This window comes from Thamnophis elegans, chromosome 1, assembly GCF_009769535.1.
Source record: "Thamnophis elegans isolate rThaEle1 chromosome 1, rThaEle1.pri, whole genome shotgun sequence".
In the NCBI taxonomy this organism is placed as follows: Eukaryota; Metazoa; Chordata; class Lepidosauria; order Squamata; family Colubridae; genus Thamnophis; species Thamnophis elegans.
Genome location: NC_045541.1, coordinates 174,463,468 through 174,488,618, shown reverse-complemented (window position 1 = coordinate 174,488,618; position 25,151 = coordinate 174,463,468). Strand labels below are relative to the sequence as shown.

Here is a 25,151-nt window from a genome sequence, read left to right as displayed (position 1 = left end):
CAAAAGGGATTCCTCATTCAAAGGTGGAATCCCGATCTTTAGCCTACATCCCCTTTTATAGTTAAAATAACAAAGAAGCCTGAAAGAGGAAAGTTGATTGGACAGGATAATAGCATGCATGTTTATTAAAATAAGGTCTGAAGGGGAATAAATTGTAAGCAGAAAGGTTGTTTAGGGTTCACAAGAGATAAGCCAGACCCCAATTTGTAGCAACAAACTTTTCTTATCAGGAACTAGTCTCCAGCTTGTTTATCGGTTTAGGAATGTTAAAAGCTAATAAATCTTGAACATCACTTTAAAAGAAAGAATATAAATCAGATTAAAATACAAACTAACTATGATAATTAACAAATAACAAAACCCATGTTATTTGCCCCTCAGGCCCTCTCAATTCCTGGCAAATAGATGGGGAAGAAATGGGGGTAGTGACATATTTTATTTTCCTGGGCTCCAAGATCACTGCAGATGGGGACTGCAGCCAAGAAATTAAAAGACGCTTGCTCCTGGGGAAGAAAGCTATAGCAAATCTAGACAGCCTACGAAAAACCAGAGACATCATCACCCTGCCAACAAAAGTGTGTATAGTTAAGGCTCTGGTTTTCCCAGTTGCAATGGATGGCTGTGAAGGTTGGACCAGATTTTAAGATGGGTAAAGCGGGACACCATTGACCGGGGGGGGGGGCAGCACCAGGGGTAACGCTTCATGGTACTTTTACAGCCCTCTCTGAACAGTTTACAGGATGGAAAGGGGAGGGAGGAGAAGGAAGGAAGGAAGGAAGGAAGAAAGGAAGGAAGGAAAGAAGGGAGGGAAGGAAAGAAGCAGGGGGTGAAAGGGAGAAGGAAGGAAGAAAGGAAGGAAAGAAGGAAGGGAAGGTAGATAGGGAAGGAAAGGAGGGAAGAATGAAGGAAGGGAGAAGGAAGAAAGGAAGGAACAGAAGGTAGAGAGGGAAGGAAGGAAGGAGGGAAGCAGGAAGGAGAGGAGGGAGGAGAAGGAAGGAAGAAAGGAAGGAAGGAAAGAGGGAGGGAAGGAAGGAAAGAGGGGAGGGAGGTGAAAGGGACGAAGGGGAAAGGGACGAAGGGAAAAGAAGGTAGGGAGGGAGGAAGAACCCGGCTTTCCTGAGAACTGTCTGCTGCGGGCCGGGGAGGGTGAACCAAGAAGTTTAGATGGGACTTCGCTGGCAATTGCAAAGCAGCCTTCCCCCGATTGCCTTCCCCCAACGCCCTCCAACCCTTTCAAAAGCCACCCCCATTGCCAACCGGATCCCCGCCTGCCTCCCCTCGGCTCACCCAGACCAGGTTGCTGACAGCGGCTTGCACGGCATGGCTGCAGGGAGAGCAGCGCCCAAGAGAAGCGGACAAAAAAAAAAACTTCCGACAGCTGAGCTGCTTGGACCGGGACCGAGCACTGGAAAATTGGGACTTTTTGAACACGCCGCGGGATGCGGGACAAATTTTTAAAAATTGGGACTGTCCCGCTAAAAGCGGGACATCTGGTCACCTTAACCATAAGAAAGGCTGAGCGCCAAAGAATTGAGGCCTTTGAACTCTGGTGCTGGAGAAGACGCCTGCAAGTCCCTTGGACTGCAAGACGATCCAACCGGTCAGTCCTAGAGGAGATCAACCCTGACTGCTCTTTAGAAGGCCAGATCCTGAAGAGGAAACTTAAATACTTTGGCCACCTGATGAGAAGGAAGGACTCCCTGGAGAAGAACCTCATGCTGGGAAAGATGGAGGGCAAAAGAAGAAAGGGACGACAGAGAATGAGGTGGCTGGATGGAGTCACCGAAGCAGTCGGTGTGAGTTTGAATGGACTCCAGATGGTAGAGGACAGGAAGGCCTGGAGGAACGTTGTCCCTGGGGTTGTGATGGGTTGGACACGACTTCACAACTAACAACAACAACAAACCACCCAAAGTCTACAAAGTCCTCAGTCCTTGGGAAGAAAGGCCTCTTGAGCTCCACCATAGAGAAGTTGCTGAACTTATAATAAAATTAAGTAATTTAGATCCATGTTTCTTGATTTTGGCAACGTTCAGATGTATAGACTTCAACTCCCAGAATTCCCCAGCCTGGGGAATTCTAGGGGTTGAAGTCCACACATCTGAAAGTGACCAAAACTGAGAAACACAGATTCTAGTCTTCATGGGCTTTCAGGAAACCTTCTTTAGATGCTAAATCCTATTTAGTCTCTCCTTTCAAAAAGCCCTAACCATGGCCTGCTATCATGAGGGGACTCTTCCATTATGTTTTGATCAGGGTGAGTTCCAGCATGCACTTCATGCGCGCATACGGAGTGCAATTACAATTATTCTGCACCTGCACAGAACTGAAAAACAATGATGGTGTTGCCGCCGCCTGAAAAACCCGTTCAGGGGCGTGGCAGGCCTGGGTGGCTGCCGGCTCCAATCACCCAGGCCGCCAAACCACTACCGGTTTGGCCAAGCCGGTCCAAACCAGTAGGAACCCACCACTGGTTTTGATATAATTTCCTTGCTATCGTATAAACATAACTTGGACTTTACTTCTTAGTCACCTTAAAGTAATGGTAGGTCCTTTTTTGAACCAGAGTACCTTTGAATTCTGAGAGAATGTGATGGGCACGCTCACAAAATGGCTGTCACAGGATACTCATCTGTTCACAAAATGGCTACACGAAACATCCACACAACAGAAAACTAAACAGGGAAGTTGTTAAAGTTCTTACTTTCCAAGAGGGACCAAGAAAGCACCACAAATAAATCTAATAGAGCTGTGTTTTCCCTTGTTTTGCATTATATATCAATATATTCTTAACTTGTTTTATTAATTTCCTATCTACCTAACATCAATCTAGCCATCAATCCATTCATCTATCCCCGCTACCCCACCTGTCTACCAAACCATTCATCCATTTATATATCCACCAGTGGTGGGTTTCAAATTTTTTTAGAACCTCTTCTGTAGGTGTGGCCTGCTTTCTGGGAGTGGCTTGCCGGCCATGTGACTGGGTGGGAGTGGCTTTCCGGCCATGTGACCGAGTGGGAGTGGCTTGCCAGCCATGTGACTGGGTGGGCATGGCCAACTTGTAAAATGTGGTGAAACTCACTTAACAACGCTCTTACTTAGCAACCAAAATGTTGGCTCAGGAACTCTGGCATTGAAGCACGCAAGTCTTAAAGCTGTCAAGTTACAAGGCCCTTGCACCCCTAACCCTTTGGAAAAAAAACCCCCAGGGGTGTTCAAACTTGACAGCTTTAAGACTTGTGGACTTCAACTCCCAGAATTCCTCCTCCAGTCATGTTGGCTCAGGAACTCTGGCATTGAAGTGTGCAAGTCTTAAAGCTGTCAAGTTACAAGACCCTTGCACCCCTAACCCTTTGGAAAAAAAACCCCCAGGGGTGTTCAAACTTGACAGCTTTAAGACTTTAAGATTTAGATAGGACTCTTAGAGGCGGGCGGGGCGATTGGTGAGCCAGCCAATCAGTGAGCGGCAGGTGGAGCAAGCGTGGTGCGGGCAGGGGGAGGGAGCTGGAACCGGTTCTAAACGACACTGTAGATTTCTATAGAAGAGGTTAGAACTGGCAGCAACCCACCCCTGATATCCACCCACTATCCACCAACCCATCCATCCCTCTGTCCCTCTATCTGTCTATCTACCCATTCATCAATCTGCCCATTCTCTCAACATTCATCCATGTCAGGTAAGGAATGACACAGAGCAGTGTCACCAAGTGCCAAAACGGGAGCGTGCATGCGCATGCCAGAAACCGGAAGAGCCGCCCGGCATGCATATGCACGCTGGGAAGATGATCTTCTGGTTTCTGGCACACTCATGCGCACTGGCCACCTGGTCTTCCTGTTTCTGGCATGCATGTGTGCACAAAGAGCGATGGGGGGGGGGTGTTGCCCATTGCCGGAAACTGAAAGAGAAGCCACCCAGCACGTGTATGCACATCGGGTGGCTGCTCTTCCGGTTTCTGACGCTCTGCGCATGTGAAAACCAGCTGGCCGGCACGCCAGAACCCAGAAGAGCAACGAGAAATGGCTTGCGTGCCCAGAGAAATGGCTCTTTGTGCTACTTCCGGCACCCGTGCCATAGGTTCTCCCTCAGGGACATAGAGCCATCCAGCCAATGTTCAGGTCTTTATTTGCTTAGTGAAACAATAGAGAACAGATAAATTCTTGGCAGACTAAACCCTCCCTATTCTCACCCTAGTGACTATAGAGTCTATGGAGAAGTTATTCTTTTCCCACTGGCTTCTAGGTAGTTGCAGGCTGTGCTTTCTCTTGTCTTGACCCCTTTCTGGATTGTGCTCCCTCCTTCCTAGGAATTTACTGCTTCACTGTAGTCCATTATCAGCTCTGCCTCTATAGCAGGCCTGTGAAACCCCTGGCCCACGGGCTGGATGTGTCATGCGCTAGCAATGCCCACACCAGGTTTAACAAAGGGGGGGGGAGTCGTGATACGTCACAGGATGATGCTGGGACAATGTGAGTTTGACACCCCTGTTCTATAGGCAGCATCAGATCGCACAGACTAGGCCTTCTCCGGATCCCATCTGCCAGCCAATGTCGGCTGGCGACTCCCCGGGGGAGAGCCTTCTCTATTGCAGCTCCAGCCCTCTGGAACGAGCTCCCCGTGGAGATCCGAACCCTTACTTCTCTCCCGGCCTTCCGCAAAGCCACTAATATCTGGCTGCTCCGGCAGGCTGGGGGGCTGTTGAAATAGCCAGCCCCACTGTAACTATGAATGTTGTGTATTTTAAATTGTTGTTTGTCTATTTGTCTATTTACCCCCTCCCTTTGTTTATTGTAAGCCGCCCGGAGTCCTTCAGGAGTAGGCAGCATACAAGACCAATAAAATACAAAAATAATACAAATCACTTTTTCTCTCTCTTTCCCCTCCCCCCTCTCATCTATATCTATTATCTATCTATCTATCATCTATCTATCTATCTATCTATCTATCTATCTATCTATCTATCTATCTATCATCTATCTATCTATTATCTACCTATCTATCATCTATCTATCTATCTATTATCTATCTATCTATCATCTATCATCTATCATCTATCATCTATCATCTATCTATCTATCTATCTATCTATCTATCTATCTATCTATCTATCTATCTATCTATCTATCTATCTATCTATCTATCTATCTACACCCCTGTCCAAGCATCCATTCATCAAGCTGCCCATCCTCTCCATCCATCCATCCTCTACCTTATTCACTCACTTGTCTGTCCAATAATTAATCCATCTCCTTCCTATCTATCTATCTATCTATCTATCTATCTATCTATCTATCTATCTATATATATATATATATATATATATATATAATCTATCTATCTATCTCTCATTATTCACCCATCTTTACACTCATCTGTCCATACATTCATCAATCTGACCCATCCTCTCTCTATTTCCGTCTGTCCATCCATCCCTTCATCCCTCCATCCTTCAGCAATCCCATCTTCTCACATCGTCAATCCACCAATCCCCTCTCCATCGGTCTGTCTGTCTATCTCTTATCTAGTCACCCATCTCTTCATCCACCTGTCTTTCCATCCATCCATCCATTTTCTTCCCTCTCATACCCCCTCACCCAGCTCCTTGAAAGCCATACTGGACAAGGCTGGGATTTTCAAGGTTTTCATTGAAGCCGAGATTCCATGTTTAGGCCAAAGCTTTTTTGACTTGGCTTGCTGTCTCATTTTTCCAGACCTGAAATCAGATTCGCACTGTGCGTACGCCCGTTTGAGAATGTTTAAAAACTTCATAGAAAAATGAATATTGCATTTTTCTTAATAGCAGAGAGGAGGAAAATGAGGCAATTTGACAATGGAACAGTCTGATTATCTTTCATAATGTGTCAATCCAAGGGTTTCTGGGGTCGGGGGAGGTCATTCCTGCAGTTTCAGAAGTTTATTCACCAGAAGAGGAAATGGTTCACTATCCGATTTCTTAGTCCCATTTCTGTGGCTGGATCGCCCCATTTTGCATAACCTGATTTCAGAGATGCAGTATTGTTCACTGCTTCCCCCAGTAAATACATTTTTGCGCAAGTGTTTTATTTATTTATGTATATCCCGCCTTTGTTATGTTTATAAATAATTCAAGGCAGTGAGCATAACTAATACTCTTTCTCCTCCTATTTTCCCCACTACAACAGCCCTGCGAGGTGGGTTGGGCTGAAAGAGAGGGATTGGCTCAAAGTCACCTTTCATCTTTCATGACTAAGACAGGACTAGAATTCACAGAATCCTAGTGATGGAATCCAAATCACCCAGCCATCTTTCACGCCTAAGGCAGGACTAGAACTCACAGAATCCTGGTGATTGGATCGAAGTCACCTAGCCATCTTTCATGCCTAAGGCGGGACTAGAACTCACAGAATCCTGGTGATTGGATCGAAGTCACCTAGCCATCTTTCATGCCTAAGGCGGGACTAGAACTCACAGAATCCTGGTGATTGGATCAAAGTCACCCAGCCATCTTTCACGCCTAAGGCGGTACTAGAACTCATAGAATCCTGGTGATTGGATCAAAGTCACTTCGCTATCTTTCATGCCTAAGGCGGGACTAGAACTCACAGAATCCTGGCGATTGGATCAAAGTCACCTAGCCATCTTTCATGCCTAAGGCGGGACTAGAACTCACAGAATCCTGGTGATTGGATCGAAGTCACACAGCCATCTTTCACGCCTAAGGCGGGACTAGAACTCACAGAATCCTGGTGATTGGATCAAAGTTACCCAGCCATCTTTAACACCCAAGGCGGGACTAGAACTCATAGAATCCTGGTGATTGGATCGAAGTCACCCAGCCATCTTTCACGCCTAAGGCGGGACTAGAATTCATAGTCTCCTTTTCAGCCACCTATTTTTTTGAACCCACCTCCCCCATAAAGAAAATGTCCTCTGATATCTTTTGTCTATGTATTTAAAAAAACTGGCATTTTTTTTAAAAGGAAGCCTCCTTTCTCAGCCATGTCTCCATGACGTTGCTTTTGTGTTCATTCCCAGCCCAGGAGTAGAAACAGACTGATGTTATACTAGATATCCTTCCATCAATGTTATATTTTCCTCCTTACGCTGACACCTCAAAGGGTTTTATAAATTTTAGAGTTAATAGCAAACAGGGCCATCTCAGGGAAGGGGCAATCTGAAAAGTCAAGGTGATAGCTACCATTGCCATCTTGACTTTTCAGACCTTCATTGGGGGTGCCTTTTTGCGTGACCCGTCAAAACCGCGCTCGACTAAGCCGCGCCCGATTAAACCGCGTCGCTGACGTCATCAACAGGGCGACAACAGCCAGCGCGGAGAAAGAAGGGCGCTTTAAATAGGATTAGGTTTAGGGTTAGGTTAAGGGTTAGGTTTAGGGTTAGGTTTAGGGTTAGGTTTAGGGGGGTTAGGTTTAGGTTTAGGTTTAGGGGTTAATTTTAGGTTTAGCGTTTACAGCGTGCTTCTGTCTCCGTGCTGTTGTCGCCCTGTTGATGACGTCAGCTACGCGGTTTCGTCGAGCGCGCTTTAGTCGAACGCAGTTTTGTGGTGGAACCGCCTTTTTGTTCGACAGGAGCCAGTGACCTGGGATTGGCTCTGAACAAGGTCAGATAAGCAGTACAGGAGTGGGGCTATTTAACGCCAACTTGGAGCAGAAAACTTTGCAATGTCAGCACCTGTGAAATTGCCCATCTCCAGGTCTCTCTTGCAGCATCAAACAGTCAGCAGAGAATAACAGTCAGAAGGGATCTTGGAGGTCTTCTAGTCGAACCCCCTGCTCAAGCAGGAGACACTATACCATTTCAGTTAAATGGCTGTCCAATCTCTTCTTAAAAGCCTCCACTGATGGAGTACCCATAACGTCTGGAAGCAAGCTGTTCCACTGATTAATTGTTCTAACTGTCAGGAAATTTCTCCTTAGTTCTAGGTTGGTTCACTCTTTGATTAGTTTTTATCCATTACTTCCTATTCTATTCTATTCTATTCCCATCCCATTCTATTCTATTCTATTCTACTCTACTCTATTCTATTCTACTCTATTCTCATCCCATCCCATTCTATTCTATTCTATTCTATTCTATTCTACTCTATTCTCATCCCATCCCATCCCATCCCATTCTACTTTCTTTATTCTATTCTATCCCCATCCTATTCCTATTCTATCCCATCCCATCCAATCCCTATTCCTATTCTATTCCTATTCTAATCCCATCCCATTCCATTCCTATTCCTATTCTAATCCCATCCCATCCCATCCCATTCTTATTCTATTCTAATCCCATCCCATTCCATTCCTATTCTTATGCTATTCTAATCCCATCCCATTCCATTCCTATTCTAATCCCATCCCATTCCTATTCTAATCCCATCCCATCCCATCCCTATTCCTATTCTATTCTAATCCCATCCCATCCCATTCCTATTCCTATTCTATTCTAATCCCATCTCATCCCATCCCTATTCCTATTCCTATTCTAATCCCATCCCATCCCATCCCATCCCATTCCATTCCTATTCCTATTCTATTCTAATCCCATCTCATCCAATCCCTATTCCTATCCTAATCCCATCCCATCCCATTCCATTCCTATTCCTATTCTAATCCCATCCCATCCCATTCCTATTCTATTCTAATCCCATCCCATCTCATTCTATTCTGACTTCCAGCGCTTTGAAAAATAGATTGAACACCCCCACCCCCGCACCCCTCTTCTGTGTGACAGCCCCTCAAATATTGTAACACTGCTATCATCTCTCTCTCTCACACACACACACACACACACACACACACACAGAGAGAGAGAGAGAGAGTCCCCAGTCCTCCTTTTCGTTAAACTAACTACTAGAGCCATACAGTCCTGTACTCCATTCCTGCCGCCGGTCCATCGCCCTTGAAATTCAAAGCAGGATCCGTTAGGGGGCAGGAAAGAACTGGATTTGCCAGGCGGAGCAGAAAAGCCACCCTTCCCTCCAATAGAGGTCATGGGATCTTCCCTCGGTCGGGTGTGGTGCTGCCTGAAGCGCCAGAGCATCGCCCAGCAGCAGAACGGAGGAGCCTCCCGGGGGGGAAAGATTCTCAGCTGTGGCCGGAGAAACTTCTTTTGACGGCCCAGCCTTCCTTGCCTCTGGGCCCCGATGCATCTGCCAATCATCCTTCTGATCCAGAGATCTACGATCGTCCCTTTAAAGGATTACTCTTGGGCTGCAGCCGAGCGATCAGAATCCTCCGAGTGGAGCTGACGATTCCCAACTTCTCACTACTCCAACATCTTCCTGCAAGAACTGAAAGAGGGAAGGAAGAAAGGAAGGAAGGAAGGAAGGAAGGAAGGAAGGAAGGAAGGAAGGAGAGAGAAAGAGAGAGAGAGAACAGGAGAAGATATTTTTTTGTCTGGGGCAATCCTTCCTTGGAATAACTCCCATCCTCCCACCAAGAAGACTGTGCTGGGAAAGGCAGTGGATTATGGCTCTACAGAAGCAGGGGGAAAGTTGACCTACCCTGCAGGGTTGGTTTTCCAAGGCAGCCCCAAGTGTCAAAAGGAGGAGGGAGGGAGGAAGCTATTTGCTGAGAAATGAATTAAAAAAAAGATAGGTAAAGGTCTGAAGAGGGAGGGGTGCCATCTTCACCTGCAATCCTGAGGATTTTTAGAAATCCACTTTTTAAGGAGACTAAAGAGACACTGAAGCTAATGAAGATGCCAACATCTCCAGCGTGAAGCTGCTGATGAATCTGCAACCATCTGCAACCGCCGTATATTCTAGCAGAAGAAAATTTGGACATGCGGTTGTGAATCCTCCTGGATAATCCTCGAGATCCCTTCTCCAAAGCCCTCCCCGCCCCGCCCCCTTCTCTCTCCCAAAAAAAATTCTCTATCTGCAATGTGATCAGAGGAAGAGGAGGAGGAAGAAGAAGAAGAAGAGGTGGAGGGGGGGATAGAAAGCACAAGAAAGCACAAGCAGAGCCTCCTTCTGTGTTCCAGGATGCTCCCTTCAAAACCTCTGGAGGAGGAATATTGGATTGAAGGATCCCGGAGACAATCGGCTTTGCAGGATTTCTATCTGATGGGACCGGAGCTGGGCAGGTGAGGCCAGGCATTTGAATCTCTTTGGTGCCTTCTTGTGATGCTGCAGGAGGTTTTACAAAGTGGAAAAAAGGAGGGTCACGGAAGCCCCGAATAAATGATCTTCTAAAACAACTGTGATTTTTTTTCCTGCTCAAGAAAAGAAAGAGAGAGGCATAGGATCCCCCCCATACCTCTCTCTCTATGGCTTCCACCTGCAGAGTTCAACTCTAAATTATATTTCCTGGAAACCTATACAGGTAGTCCTTGATTTATGATCACAATTGAGCCTCACATGGCTGTTGTTAAGCGAGACAGTTAAGTGAGTTTGCTCACTGTACAGCCTTTCAGGCACTGTTGTTGTGAATTGCTGCCGTTCAGTTAGTAACAGGGTTGTTAAGTGAATCCGACTTCCCCATTGACTTTGCTGGTCACAACTGTTGGTCACATGACCCCAGGCCACTGCAACCGTCATAAATATGAGCCAGTTGCCAGGCGTTCCAATTTTGATCTCGTGACCACATAGAGGGAGGCTGCAACGGTTGTGAAAGTATGAAAAGCGGTCGTAAGTCACTTTTTCCCCCAGTGCTGTGGCTAAACTTGAACAGCCACTGAATGGTCGTAAGTCAAGAACTACCTACACTGTACTGCTAGCAATGGCAGGTGGAGTTGGGCTGAGGCAACCCCCGTGCAAAAGAAATACAATTTTAAATATTTTTGAAATATATGCAGCTGCTTGGATTTATGCTTCTTTGTTTATTTTTGTTCTGGTACTTCCAAAGTGTCCAGCTTCAGTTCAGCCTTTTTGAACAGTCCTTGATAAACTTGTCCGGTTCAGGCAGGGGAAACTACCCTATTTTTCAGAGTATAAGATTCACCTTTTCCCCCCCAAAAAAAGAGGGTGAAAATCTGGGTGTGTCTTATACACTGAATACAGCATTTTTGGCCTCCCGAAACTCTGCCCCGCGCATCCCGTTTTTTGCAAAAAATGGATGCGCAGAGGGTTTGGGAGGCCCGCAGAATGCTCCTGGGGGCCGGGGAGAGCAAAAACTTTTTTTTTAATTTACCTCTTCAAAATCTTGGTGCGTCTTATACTCCGGTGCATCTTATAGTCTGAAAAATACGGTAATCTGAAATTTCAGGGAGGCGGAGCTCTACAAATGTTGGCAATGAATTAATCCTCATTAACCTTGAAAAATCAAGACTTGATTATCATCTTCAAGGAGGTAGAAGAGTGTGAGGGGGGGATATCAAAAAGTCAACATAGCAGCTACAACCTGAAGCCCCACCCCTTCTTTTACACACATCAATTTAGTTTCATTTACTTTCAATTAAAATTAAGCTCAGCTACAAGGACAATGATTACCCTCCGTGGATTTCAAATACTTCCTTTTGGACATCCCCTTAAAAATTACAACAGCAGGGAAAGATTTGGGGTTCATCCCCATAGTTGGGGAAGAGAGCAGTGGTCCGTTGAAATCTTACATTAAATCCCCAATCTGAACCCTGGGCAGATAGATAAAACACTTAAGAGGATAACCCCTCTTTGCCATGTTCAAGTAAGCAGAAGGGTCACATATGAAAGCGGGCGGAGCTTCAGTTGCAGCCACCATCTTGACTTTTTTGACCATTCTTTGCAGACACTCCTGGGCAGAGGGCAAATGTGCATGCAGCAAAGCTGGCTGGGGTATTCTGGGAGTTGAAGTCCACCCATCTTCAACTGGCTAAGGTTGAGAGTTGCTAATACTCTTGATTGCCGGCTGGGGTGTTCTGGGAATTGAAGTCCACACATCTTCAATTGGCTAAGGTTGAGAGTTGCTAATACTCTTGATTGTTGGCTGGGGTATTCTGGGAGTTGAAGTCCACACATCTTCAACTGGCGAAGGTTGAGAGTTGCTAATACTCTTGATTGTTGGCTGGGGTATTCTGGGAGTTGAAGTCCACACATCTTCAATTGGCTAAGGTTGAGAGTCGCTAATACTCTTGATTGTTGGCTGGGGTATTCTGGGAGTTGAAGTCCACACATCTACAACTGGCAAAGGTTGAGAGTCGCTAATACTCTTGATTGCCGGCTGGGGTATTCTGGGAGTTGAAGTCCACACATCTTCAACTGGCAAAGGTTGAGAGTTGCTAATACTCTTGATTGTTGGCTGGGGTATTCTGGGAGTTGAAGTCCACACATCTTCAACTGTCAAAGGTTGAGAGTTGCTAATACTCTTGATTGCTGGCTGGGGTATTCTGGCAGTTGAAGTCCACACATCTCAAAATGGCTTTACAATGCTCCCATAGGTAAGGTGCTTACCATATTTTGTTATTTTACAAAGAAAAAATTGAATTAATTACCCCAAATCCTGCATGCAAGGAGGATGTCTCTTCAATGTACGAGAGTGGGCAATTAATGTTCCCAAGGAGCCACATGAGAAATGGAAATTGTAGTAGAGGGCCAACCCAAGAGGTCTGTGAAGGTGCCTATACATGCACGGATGCACAAATGTACATTAAAAAAAATAGAAGTTGCTTTCAAATTCACACGGATTGGACAGGAACAGCCAAAGGGCTGGATGTAACCCAGGGGCTGTAAAATGCCCCCTTCTGCTTCAGTGTTTGACTTGATATTTGAAATAATCAAACCTTTACTTCTTCATGCATGTGATACTGAATGGGTTTTTACATTCTAATACCCTAGTCAAGCCGTTTGCAGCTTGAGAAAATCCCGAGAATTCAAGGCCATGCAATGGGGACCTTCCGAAGGTGCAGACTGTTTTCCCAAAACGAAAAAGAATGTGCTGGGTAGCGGGACAATGGACCAAGGGTGGCCCAAATGGCAGAAAAGGGGGAAGTGAATTATGCGGTTTCACGCACGAAAATCTCAGAGCTAGCTTCGCTTCTTCTATGCCCTGTATGGATTGATCAATAAAGTTATACTTTTGTTAAAATAGATATGCCAACGGGACAGTTGACAAGGCGGCCCATCCATGAAAATATAATATTTGGAGCTGTTCAGCTGTTTTGAGCTGCAACACGGCCCCCCCACCCCTGCTCCCACAGCTGGGCATGGATTTCAATGAAGAAAAGGGAGTGGGTGCAACATGCAATTGCTGTTAGATGGTGTGCAAAGAAAGAAACTGATTTCTCAGGGCCATTGAGTGTGGAAAAGGCCCTGAGGCTCTATCGGTCTGCGTGCTCAGGGTTCTTTGGGATATATTAGGAATTCTGCAAACTTGGGAGAAGATAGACTAGCTCCTTCTTCTCTTCTTGTGCCATATCCGTCATCGGACTTTGGCGATCATGTTGCCGATCCTATTTTTATCAACAGCCGCGCGAAAAAGTGCTGTTGAGTTTTGTCCAAACGAGCCCCTTAGATTTCGAAGCCACGATGCTCTTCTTCTGCCTGGACCTCATTTGCCTTCAATCTTTCCCTAGAGCTGTGATGGCTAACCCACGGCACATATGCCACAGGTGGCACATAGAGCCCTCTCTGCAGGCATGTGAGCCATTACCCCAGCTCAGCTCTACCGGGCATGCGCGAATGCCTCCTGTCGGCCAGCTGATTTTTTGGGGGTCTCTGCCATGCATGCACAGGGGGAGCCGAGGTGGCGCAGTGGTTAAATGCAGCACTGCAGGCTACTTCAGCTGACTGCAGTTCTGCAGTTTGGCTGTTCAAATCTCACTGGCTCAGGGTTGACTCAGCCTTCCATCCTTCCGAGGTGGGTAAAATGAGGACCCGGATTGTTGTTGGGGGCGATATGCTGACTCTGTAAACCGCTTAGAGAGGGCTGAAAGCCCTATGAAGCGGTATATAAGTCTAACTGCTATTGCTATGTGAGAGATGCGAATGCATACAAAGGGGGCAATGAGAGGCAGCCTCCCCTCCCCACAGACCATTTTTGCTCCTAGGAGGGCTTCAGGGAGGCCTATTAGTCCCAAAACGGGGCGCAGGGGGGGTCTCATGTGTATGCGTGGGGGAAAGGCGGGGGAGTACATGTGCATGCCCATTTTGATCATGTGACCATGGGGATGATGCAACGATCATGCAAGGATTAGTTAAATGTAAGTCACTTTGTAAGCAGTACATAACAATACTAATATTTCACACGATCTTGATTCTATCCCTCTGTTTATGTAGCCTAGAACTGTGTTGGCTTTTTTGGCAGCTGCTGCACACGGCTGGCTCCTATTTAAATGGTTGTCCACTAGGACTCCAAGATCCCTTTCACAGTTACTACTGTTGAGCAAAGTACCACCTATGCTATACCTGTGAACTCACTTAGGATTCTTGCTAGGGGACTGAGATATGAGCAACCAACCTGAGAGGCATTTGATAAAAGTAGACCATAACCTACTACTTGATAAGATAGAAAAATGTGGATTGGGCAGCATCACCACCAGATGGATTCGTAACCGGCTGACCAACCGCACTCAACGTGTAGTCCTCAATGGAACTGCATCCACATGGAGGGAAGTATGCAGTGGGGGACCCCAAGGCTCTGTCTTAGGCCCACTACTCTTCAACATCTTCATCAATCATTTAGATGAGAGGATAGATGGAGAACCTATCAAATTTGCAGACAACGCCAAGCTGGCAGGAATCGCCAACAATCCAGAAGATAGGCTTAAGATACAGAAGGATCTTGATAGACTTGAACATTGGGCGCTATCTAACAAAATGAAATTAAATGGGGGAAAAGTAAGGTTCAGTGGGAAATCCGGTTCTGATCACTACCATAATAAAATAGATGTGGAGACTCTAGAAAGACTGCAGAGAAGAGCAACAAAGATGATTAGGGGACTGGAGGCTAAAACATATAAGGAACGGTTGCAGGAACTGGGTATGTCTCGTTCAGTGAAAAGAAGGACTAGGGGAGACATGATAGCAGTCTTTCAATATCTCAGGGGTTGCCACAAAGAAAAGGGAGTCAAACTATTCTCCAAGGCACCTGAAGGCAGGACAAGAAGCAATGGATGGAAATTAATCAAGGAGAAAAGCAACTTAGAACGGAAAAAGAATTGTAAGGTGAGAACAATCAACCAATGGAAAAGTTGTGGATGCTCCATCACTGGAGACTTTCAGAAAGAGACTGGGCAACCATTTATGTGAAATGGTGTAGGGCTGTGATGGTGTGCCGCAGGTGGCACATGGAGCCATATTTGCTGGCATGCCAGACACCAGCTGATTTTTTTTGCCCTTCTGGAGGGCCGGGGGAGGCCATTTGTGCCCTCCCAAGGCTTCAGAAAAGCCTCCGGAGGCTGGGGAGGGCGAAAAACGGCCCCAAAGGGCCAACCAGAAGGTCAGAAAGGATCCATTTCCAGCTTCCAGAGGGCCTCCGGGAAGCCCGGGGGAGGCTGTTTTCATTCTCCCCAGACTTCAGGAAAGCCTCCAGATCCTGGGGAGGGGTCCCGTGCACATGCACATGTGGGCAGGGAGGATTGAAGTAATGTGGGCATGCACACAATAGCGCGCACGTACACAATTATAACACGCCGTAAGAAAAAGTTTCGCCATCCCTGGTGTAGGGTCTCCTGCTTAAGCAGGGGATTGGATTAGAAAATCTCTAAGGTCCCTTCCAACTCTATTACTCTATGTTTTAGGATCGTGATGGCGAACCTATGACACGCGTGCCATAGGTGGCACATGGAACCACTTATCAGGGCACGCAAGGTGGTGCCCTGTGAGCTGGCCAGCGCGAATGTGTGCGCTGTCCAGCTGACCTCGGCCTTCTTTGAGGCTGTTTTTCGCCCTCCAGAGGCTTCCTTGAAGCCTCCAATGCGCGAAAAATCGGCCCTACAGGCAAACTGGAAATTCAGGAATGGATTTCCAGTTTGCTCTTGGGACCGTTTTTTGCCCTCCTGAGCCTTCAGGGATGCCTCCTGAAGGCCCCCGACGGCTCTGGAGGTTGAAAATCGGCCCTACGGGGAACCCAGAAGTTCGGGAATTGTGACTTCCGGTTTGTCCATAGGGATGATTTTCGAACTCCGGAGCCTTCAGGAGACTTCCCTGAAGGCTCCGAAGGGCAAAAACCAGCCATAAGAGCAAACCGGAAGTGACTTTTTTGCCCTCCAGAGGCTTCAGGGAAATTACTGAGGCCTCCAGAGGGCGTCCGGGGGGGGGGGTGGCAGGGGTGGGGAGGCTGTTTTCGCCCTCCCCAGGCTCCTAGAAAGCCTCTGCAGCCTGGGGAAGGCAAAAAAACTGCAGCAAAAGTGGGGGTGGGTGTCACTGATTGCGTGCATGCGCATGCGCTAGGGGGGGCATGCACATGGGTATGGCATGCCGGCGCGTGTCCCCCCTGTGCTGCCCCCCACTTTTGGCACAGCAGCCAAAAAAGGTTTGCCATCACTGTTTTAGGAGATTAGATAACCATTTTCTGGAATGATACAGGGTCTTCTGCTTCATCAGTGGGTTGGACTAGAAGACCTCCAAGGTCCCTTCCAACTTTATTACTATTCTATATTCTATGGTGTTTCTTTCCAGCAAAGGGTTATCGCCTTGTGAGTGAAACCTCAGGCCAATTTGTGGACCAGGCTTGTCCCTTAGATTAACAAAATACCCTTGGCGGTGACATTTGTCTTTCTGTTTTGGGCCAAATCTCTCTCTCTCTCTCAGCCTCATTCCTGCCTCTTGCTAAGCCATGAAAATCAGTGTATTTTCCTCATTTAGCACCCTTCCCACGACTTCGTCCATCTTCTAATCTAATGAAAGATATCCATGGTCTCCATGTCCTCAACGGAGCCTTCTGGGTTTTGCAGAAGTTTTCTAGCCGTCTTACGTCAAAAGGAAAATGAAATCAAATCTAGGACATGATTTCCATAAATGGATCCATTCCCCCCCCCCATATGTTATATCAACAAAACAATGGGCAGGATGGGGAGCGGGTGGTGGCAGTGAATTTCACGAGGGGGGAGGTATCTAATTTTGCATTCCCCGATGATCCAGATAGGGCTGCCGTTAATGAAATTTGGAGGAGGCAAAGGTAAAAAAACACCAACTATTCTTAGCAGGCAAAAACAGAACATATGTAGCGTGGATACTGCTGTTCCATAATGCTGCTATTTTGGTCCCCCTGTGGGGGTTTGTTTGAAGATGCTGCCAAAAAATCCTGTTCTTAGATTAAAGTGGCTAATTTCCCCCCCCCCCCTCTCCAATCCTCTGATCTGGTTTCGGTGCTTTTAACACTGGAAATCAAAAAGAATAAATCAAGTCCCCCAGAATCTGCAGATAGAGCGGAAGATGAAGTGAAAAAAACAGGGAATAGAATTCCCAGAATTCCCCATCCGGGATGGGGAGAAATTTTAGCCCCCTCAGAGAGGGCCCGCAATTTGGGAGTCCTCCTGGATACACGGCTTGGTTTAGAAGAACACCTGATGGCCGTGACCAGGGGAGCCTTTTACCAGGTTCGCCTGGTATGTCAGTTGCGCCCCTTCCTGGATCGGGATGCTCTGTGCACAGTCACTCATGCCCTCGTCCTTTCTCTCCTGGACTACTGTAACGCTCTCTACATGGGGCTGCCCTTGAAGAGCACCCGGAGGCTTCAGCTGGTCCAGAATGCAGCTGCGCGGGTTATCATGGGGGTACCTAGGTGCTCCCATGTTACGCTCCTTTTAGGCGGTCTGCACTGGTTGCCGGTTGTTTTCCAGGGTTCCACCACAAATGCGCGCACAACAAAAGCGCGTGACTAAACCGCGGTGTCTAAAGCATGGTGACAAAACCGTGCGACGAATTAGCGACTAATTAACCCTAAAGCGCGCCGACAAAAGCGCGCCGACATAAGCGTGCTGTAATGTAACCCTCAACCTAACCCTCAACCTAACCCTCAACCTAACCCTAAACCTAACCCTAAACCTAACCCTAAACCTAACTGTAAATCTTACCTTAAATGAAATCGCGCTTCTGTCGGTGCGCTGTTGTCGGTGCGCTGTCGGCGCACTTTGGAAATCGTGGTTTTAGCGCCGCAGTGTTGTCGGCGCGCTTATGACGTTCGCGCTTTTGACGGGTCACGGTTTTCCGGGTGTGATTCAAGGTACTACTTATGACCTTTAAAGCACTCCATGGCTTAGGCCCAGGGTACCTGCGAGACCACTTACTGCCTCCGGTAGCCTCCCACCGTCCAGTGCGATCCCACAGAGTTGGCCTCCTCAGGATGCCGTCGGCCAGACAGTGTCGGCTAGCGACCCCCAAGGGGAGAGCCTTCTCTGTGGGAGCGCCTTCCCTCTGGAACGAGCTGCCCCCGGAGCTTCATATAATCCCCGACCTCCGGTCCTTCCGACGCGCCCTAAAAAGTTGGCTTTTCCAGCAAGCCGGCCTGGCCTGAACAAAATAAAATAAATGATTGATTTAATTGTTAATTTTAATCTAATTTTTAAAATGTTATTGTTAATATTAATTGGGTTTGTTTTTGGATACTCTATCTAATTTCCTTTTTAACTTTTGTAATATGTGTATTTTTTTTAATGTTGTACGCTGCCCTGAGTCCTTTGGGAGAAGGGCGGCATATAAATCCAATAAACAGACAAACAAACAGACAGACAGACAGACAGACAGACAGACAGACATCTCCTTTGACTGGGTCAGCTAGGAATTCTGGGAGATGTAGTTTCAACACACTGTAGAAGAAGGAAGTTGGGAAGTTAAGAAATTTGCTGAGGAACAAGTTTAGGGTCACGAACCCTAAAACTATTGACTGGGGGCTAGGACTGGGGTTTCTCCCCACCAAACGCTTCATGGTTTAATGCAGGTGTTAAAAACCATTACAAAGAATAGTTGCTCGAATTGGATATGTCTAGTTTAATGAAAAGAAGGACCAGGGGAGACATGATAGCAGTCTTCCAATATCTCAGGGGTTGCCACAAAGAAGAGGGAGTCAAACTATTCTCCAAGGCATCTGAGGGTAGAACAAGAAGCAATGGGTGGAAACTAATCAAGGAGAGAAGCAACCTAGAACTAAGGAGAAATTTCCTGACAATTAGAACAATTAATCAGTGGAACAGAAGTTGCCTCCAGAAGTTGTGAATGCTCCAACACTGGAAGTCTTTAAGAAGATGTTGGATAGCCATTTGTCTGAAGTGGTGTAGGGTTTTCTTCCTGGGCAAGGGGTTGGATTAGAAGCTCTCCAAGGTCCTTTCCAACTGTTCTCTTCGCTTCCTATTCCTATTCTAAACCTAGTCTATCTACCCTTAACTTGATCACATCAAAAGCAGAATCAGAAATGATTAGTACTTGGGTGGAAGACCACTAAGTAATCATGGAATTATTGGCCAGGCTAGGGGTATTTAAAAACAGAAACTGGAAAACAATGAGAATCCACTTCTATACCACAGCCAAGAAAATGGCATGGGTCTAAAACAGAGTGTACCTCAATCTTGGCAACTTTTAAGAAGGGTGAAGTTCAGCTCCCAGAATTCCCCAATCAGCAAGTCTGGCTGAGGAATTCTGGGAGATGGTTCACAGATCTTTACATTTGCTAAGGGGGAGAAACACTGGTCTAGGAAGTCACCAGGAATTAAGTGCACCTTTAAGGAGGTGAGATTGATCCCAACTTTATCGTTGGAAAGTAACCATCCCAGTGGGGTGGAGGGTTCAAGAAAGGAATTAGCCTGGACTCACTACGTAAACACAAAAGAGTTAGATCTCAGGCCCCTTTCAATACCTTAGAACAGGGGTCCCTAACAGTGCTGGGACGCAGGCTGTTCAGAACTGGGCTGTGGAAATGGTGGGTGAGTGCACATGTGCATGGACAGGCGTGCAAAGCTCCATTTGTGAAAGCAGCATGCACAAGCACAACCCCATCCTCTCTCCATTCCCCTCATCCCCCCCGCCAGTGATCCACCGAGCGGAAAAATTGCAGATTGCTAATGTCAGCAATTGTCATGCAGATTGCTAATGTCATGCAGAATTAAATCAGAGTCCAAGGCAGAGCTATCCTTAAAGTTCCAATTTAATAAGACAGGCATGTTGGCCTCGTGCTATGGAATCCCAATACTGGAAATGACATCAGAATTCCACCCAGTTAAAAGTTCATGATCTTGTCCCCACACCCACAATCCATCACATGGTCCAATCAGTGGTGGGTTTCAAAAAATTTTGGAACCTCTTCTGTAGGTGTGGCCTGCTTTCCAGGTCCACTGGTGGAACCTCTTCTAACCGGTTCGGTAGATTTGATGAATCGGTTCTACCGAATAGGTGCGAACTGGTAGGAACCCACCTCTGGGTCCAATCTTCTTCTTACACGCTGGTGTCTCCACCCAGCTTCTTCCGGTCAGGTGTGAAAGTGTGGAGACAAAGGATGACCTTGGCTTCTAGTAAAGAATGAAAACAATACATTCCACAATCTTACTCCTGTCTATTCCCTCCTCCCATCAACTATACTAATGAAACAGCATAATGAAATAAGAGAAAGTGTGGCAGGCCAAAATTCTAAAAGGAATATAACTGTAGGCCTGACAGCTTGCCTTAGAGCCTTATCTGGTTGTTCCCTGGCAAAGTTGCCAGTCTGTGGAGATCCTTCTGTAACCGGCAGAGAACAATAAAGTAGTTAATTTGGTCTGGTTGTTTGCCCCCGATATCTATTGATCTTCTGGAAGAGCCTGGAAACTGGGTTTTTCACTGGCCCTGGCAGGGTTCCCATGGAAATACAGGTAGTCCCTCGACTTATGACCGCAATTCAGCCCAAAACCCGGTTGTTAAGTGAATCCGGGTTCCCCATTTGACTTTGCTTGCTTGACGTTCGCAAAAGGGGATCACATGACCTTGGGACATTGCAACCGTCGTAAATATGAACCAGTTGCCAAGTGTTTGAATTTTGATCATATGATCATGGGGATACTGCAAAGGTCATAACTGTGAAAAATGGTCATAAGTCATTTTTTTTCAGTGCTATGGTAACTTTTGTTTTTTTACTTTCAAGTTTTTTTATTTTTTTACAAATATATCGAATCAATGGGTGAACAGTGTGGTACCTGGGTGTCATACATTCTAATACAGGTAAAAACTGATAAAAGTTAATCATAATTATTACATTCAATCAAATTATTTTTTCTAATAATAATACACATTTATATTAGGTTGCAATCTATCGTTATTCAATTATTCCATGTTTTCTCTTATTATTACTTTTATTTTATTGCATTGTATTTGTATAAAATGTATATGCCAATATCCCCCCTTCTCTTATTTCTATCACTTAGTCTAGCTTTAGTCCTAACCCCCTTAATTAAAAGGCTTTTTCTTTCTATTCTGTTGTAACTTCTTTTTTATTAAAAGTTTTTTTTATTTTTCCCTTTCAAATTTATTCATAGATATACATTCTTATAATTGCTATTTACCTTTTGTCTGTTCATCATTAGTCTCTGTACTCATTTATACACATACATACTGTATATAATACAGTTTGGGTCACTTTATTGCCACCCTGGGCCTCCATCTTATTTTGCAACAACCTTACTCCTTCCATCTTCTCAATCTCCCTTCTCTGCTTTCTTCTTTCCTCCCCTCCTTCCTCCTTTCTTCTTCCCCTCTCTTTCTCCTCTCCTCCTCCAATCTCCTCTTTCTTACCCTCTCTCCTACTCTTAATTCCCCACCCTTACTTTGCAACAACCTTACTCCTTCCATCTTCTCAATCTCTCTTCTCTGCTTTCTTCTTTCCTCCTCTCCTTCCTCCTTTCTTCTTCCCCTCTCTTTCCCCTCTCCTCCTCCATTCTCCTCTTTCTTACCCTCTCTCCTACTCTTAATTCCCCAACCTTACTTTGCAACAACCTTACTCCTTCCATCTTCTCAATCTCCCTTCTCTGCTTTCTTCTTTCCTCCCCTCCTTCCTCCTTTCTTCTTCCCCTCTCTTTCCCCTCTCCTCTTTCTTCCCCTCTCTCCTACTCTTAATTCCCCACCCTTATTTTCTCTGCTTTACCCTTTCTTCTTTCCCCTCCTCATCTCCCCACTTTTCCGTTGTTGCCCTTACTTATTTATTTTCTCTGATGGGTTCTCGGGGTGGCGCTTCAGCAATCCCAACTTTATATTTTCATACATACAATTTTCTCTTGTTTACATTTCATTTCTAATATTCGTTCCACTTATGTCATTTTCCCACTTGTATATTTACATTTTAATATTCTGTTGTAACGTTGAACGGTCACTAAACCAACTGTTTTAAGTCGAAGATGACTTGTATAGGTAGTCCTCAACTTACGACTGTAATGGTGCCTGCCCATCATGGTTGTAAGTCACAAATTTTTTTGCAGTGGTCATTAAGCAAGCACCACAGTTGTTCAGCAAATTGATGGTTCAGCACGAGCCAGTTTTTTCCTAAAACATAAAGTAATTGTTCGTTTTCAGCAAAACCGTTACAAAACGTAGTTATGTGACTACGGGGAGAGTGTGGCTGTCGTAACATAAGAACTGGGTTCTAAGTACTCCCAGGAAGCCCAGTTGTCTCTGTTGGGTTGCTAAGCCTTGTCATAAGTTGAAGACCACCTGTATGGAGCCTGTGAGAGGGCTGAAATGATGGTGAGATTCTGACTGAATACACTCTCCTGTTCTTTGTTTGATTCTTCGTTTTCTATTTATAGTTTTTAATTGTTTTAATGGCTTGGTTCTCATTGTTTTAATTCTTTTTGTGTTATTTTAAATGTGTGCGCCACCCAGAGGCACATCAGTGAGACAGGCAGCTATATAAATCCATAATGAAGATTTGGAGTTTCTTTACAGATTTGATTTACACCCTGCTTTCAGTCCCAGTCAGTGAAAGCACCCAGCTAGCCAGTCCTAGCTAATCTCAAAAAAACAGAACTGAGTCAGATCTGATCAGTTGGTGGGGAAAAACAGCAGAATAAAGCGGTAAGATTCACGTTGAGCAAACACATCCCCCTGTGCGTGCAAGAGCCAAGCTCCTTTTACCTGTTGCCAAGAAAACTCAACTTTATCTCTGCTAAATTGCCAAGAGCCCCCCTTTGAATTGAGGGAACTCTTTCAAACGGAGTAAAAATACACATATGAGGGGTGTGGTAGAAGCGGTACTTCTGAAATTTGGAATTCTAATTTACCTGATCATATTTCTGAAGCAGAAGAGATGGGTTGTAAATGGGTTTCACTGGAGGACCGTACAAGAAGCAATGGGTGGAAATTAATCAAGGAGAGAAGCAACTTAGAACTGGGGAGAAATTTCCTGGCAGTGAGAACAATTAACCAGTGGAACTGCTTGCCTTCAGAAGTTGTGAAGGCTCCAACACTGGAAGTTTTAAAGAAGATTTTGGATAACTATTTGTCTGAAGTGGTGTAGGATTTCCTGCCTAAGCAGAGGGTTGGACTAGAAGATCTCCAAGGTTCCTTCCAACTCTGTTGTTCTATTCTATTTCAACAACTGTAGCAATAGCAATAGCATTTAGGGTTATATTTGTAGTTCTATAACTGTCTGGTTTGGTCCAGCAACCAAACAGGACAGGTATAAATTTCAACGGATGGTTAAGACTGCAGGAAAAAAAAAACAATGGTAATCAGCCTGCCTTCCATTGAGAAATTGCATGGGTCAGAAGGAGAACTGAGTAAATATCTATAGACCCCTTACATTCTGGACATAAGCTGTTTCAACTCCTTCCGCGCTACAGGACATTGCTTGCCAAAACAACTAGACACAGGGACAGTTTTCCCCTTGGTGTCATCCCTCTGCTGAACACCTAATTCCCACAGTACTCTCTTATGTCTAAGTATATTTACCCATGTGGTATGGCTGTAATTTTATTATTGTCCTTCTCATCGTCGCTACTACCGCCTTTTATTGGTGTCATTCTTAGGAGTATTATTACTCTTATTGTTTTGCGTGTGCCCCGAGAGCTTCCGCACCGGAGACAAATAGCTTGTGTGCAGTGGTGGGATTTAAATAATTTAACAACCGGTTCTCTGCCCTAATGAGCAGCTGGGTAGGCGTGGCTCGGTAGTCATGTGACTGGGTGGGTGTGGCCAACTCAACGTCACTCAGGTCGATGGGCGCTTCGCCTTAGCTGTTACAATGTAACAAGTGTTAACCGGAGAGGCAGTTTCTGTAAGTAGGGCAATAAAGATTAGGCTAGAAACAACACCAGAATGTTTCCTTCCTGCCTTCCTTACAGGATTAGCCCTTTAAAATGGAAAAAAAACAAAAGGAGATTTCTTCCAACAACCGGTTCTCCCGACTGCTTAGAAATTTAACAACCGGTTCTCCCGAATAGGTGCGGGCTGGCTGAATCCCACCACTGCTTGTGTGTCTAATCACACTTGGCCAAATAAAGTACAGGTCGCCCTTGACTGACCACCACAATTGAGCCCAAAATTTCTGTGGCTAAGGCGAAACATTTGTTAAGTGAATTTTGACCTTTCTTACCACAGTTGTTAAGTGAATCGCTGCAATTGTTAGTCGCAATAGCAGTAGCACTTAGGCTTATATACTGCTTCATCAGTGGTGGGTTTCGGTTCCCCTTGCAAGCGGGACGCTGCAACGGGAGCCGGGCGTTGCACCACGGGCACAGGTACTGCGCACGCATGCGCACCAACCACCTGCAATGTTCCAGCTGCTCGGCGGAGTGTCGCGCAGGCACTGTAAGCTGCGCATGGGTGCACAGATGGCTTGTTTCCTACAAATACAGATAAGGAATGAGGGCGGGTGGGTGGACCCTCCAAAGCACCGTTCCAGTACGGTGGCTGCTGATTCCGGCAGGCACCAGTGCGCGCGTACCGTGTTGTACCACCTGCAACTCACCACTGTGCTTCATGGTGCCTTACAGCCCTCTTTAATCGGTTTACAGAGTCAGCATATTGCCATTTACTAACCTATACTAACCATTTCTGACTCTGCTTTTGATGTTATTAAGTTGAGGCTAGATAGACTCGGTCCGTGATGGTGAACCTATGCCATGTGTGCCACAGGTGGCATGTGGCACTCTCTCTGCAGGCACGTGAGCTGTTGCCTCAGCTTAGTTCCACCACACGTCCATGCGCCTCCCGCCAGCCAGCTGATTTTTGGGTCGGCTGCATATGCATGGGGAGAGACGTGTGCGCATGCGTGAGTGGGGAAGAGGGGTCATGTGTGCATTTGAGGGGGGCAGCGGTGCACCTCTGTGCCCTGTTTTTGGTCCCAGGAGGCTT

General features: G+C 46.0%; 1 protein-coding gene across 1 annotated transcript in view; it reads left to right on the top strand.

Annotated features, from left to right (window-relative positions):
• The first annotated feature begins 9,971 nt into the window (after positions 1-9,971).
• The window catches only part of LOC116520172 (calcium/calmodulin-dependent protein kinase type IV-like), a 68,279-nt gene continuing 53,099 nt past the window's right edge, over positions 9,972-25,151 (top strand). Inside the window, exon 1 of the mRNA XM_032234326.1 lies at positions 9,972-10,072. Coding sequence (XP_032090217.1) covers positions 9,972-10,072 — 101 coding nt within the window. The remainder of the gene's footprint in view (positions 10,073-25,151) is intronic.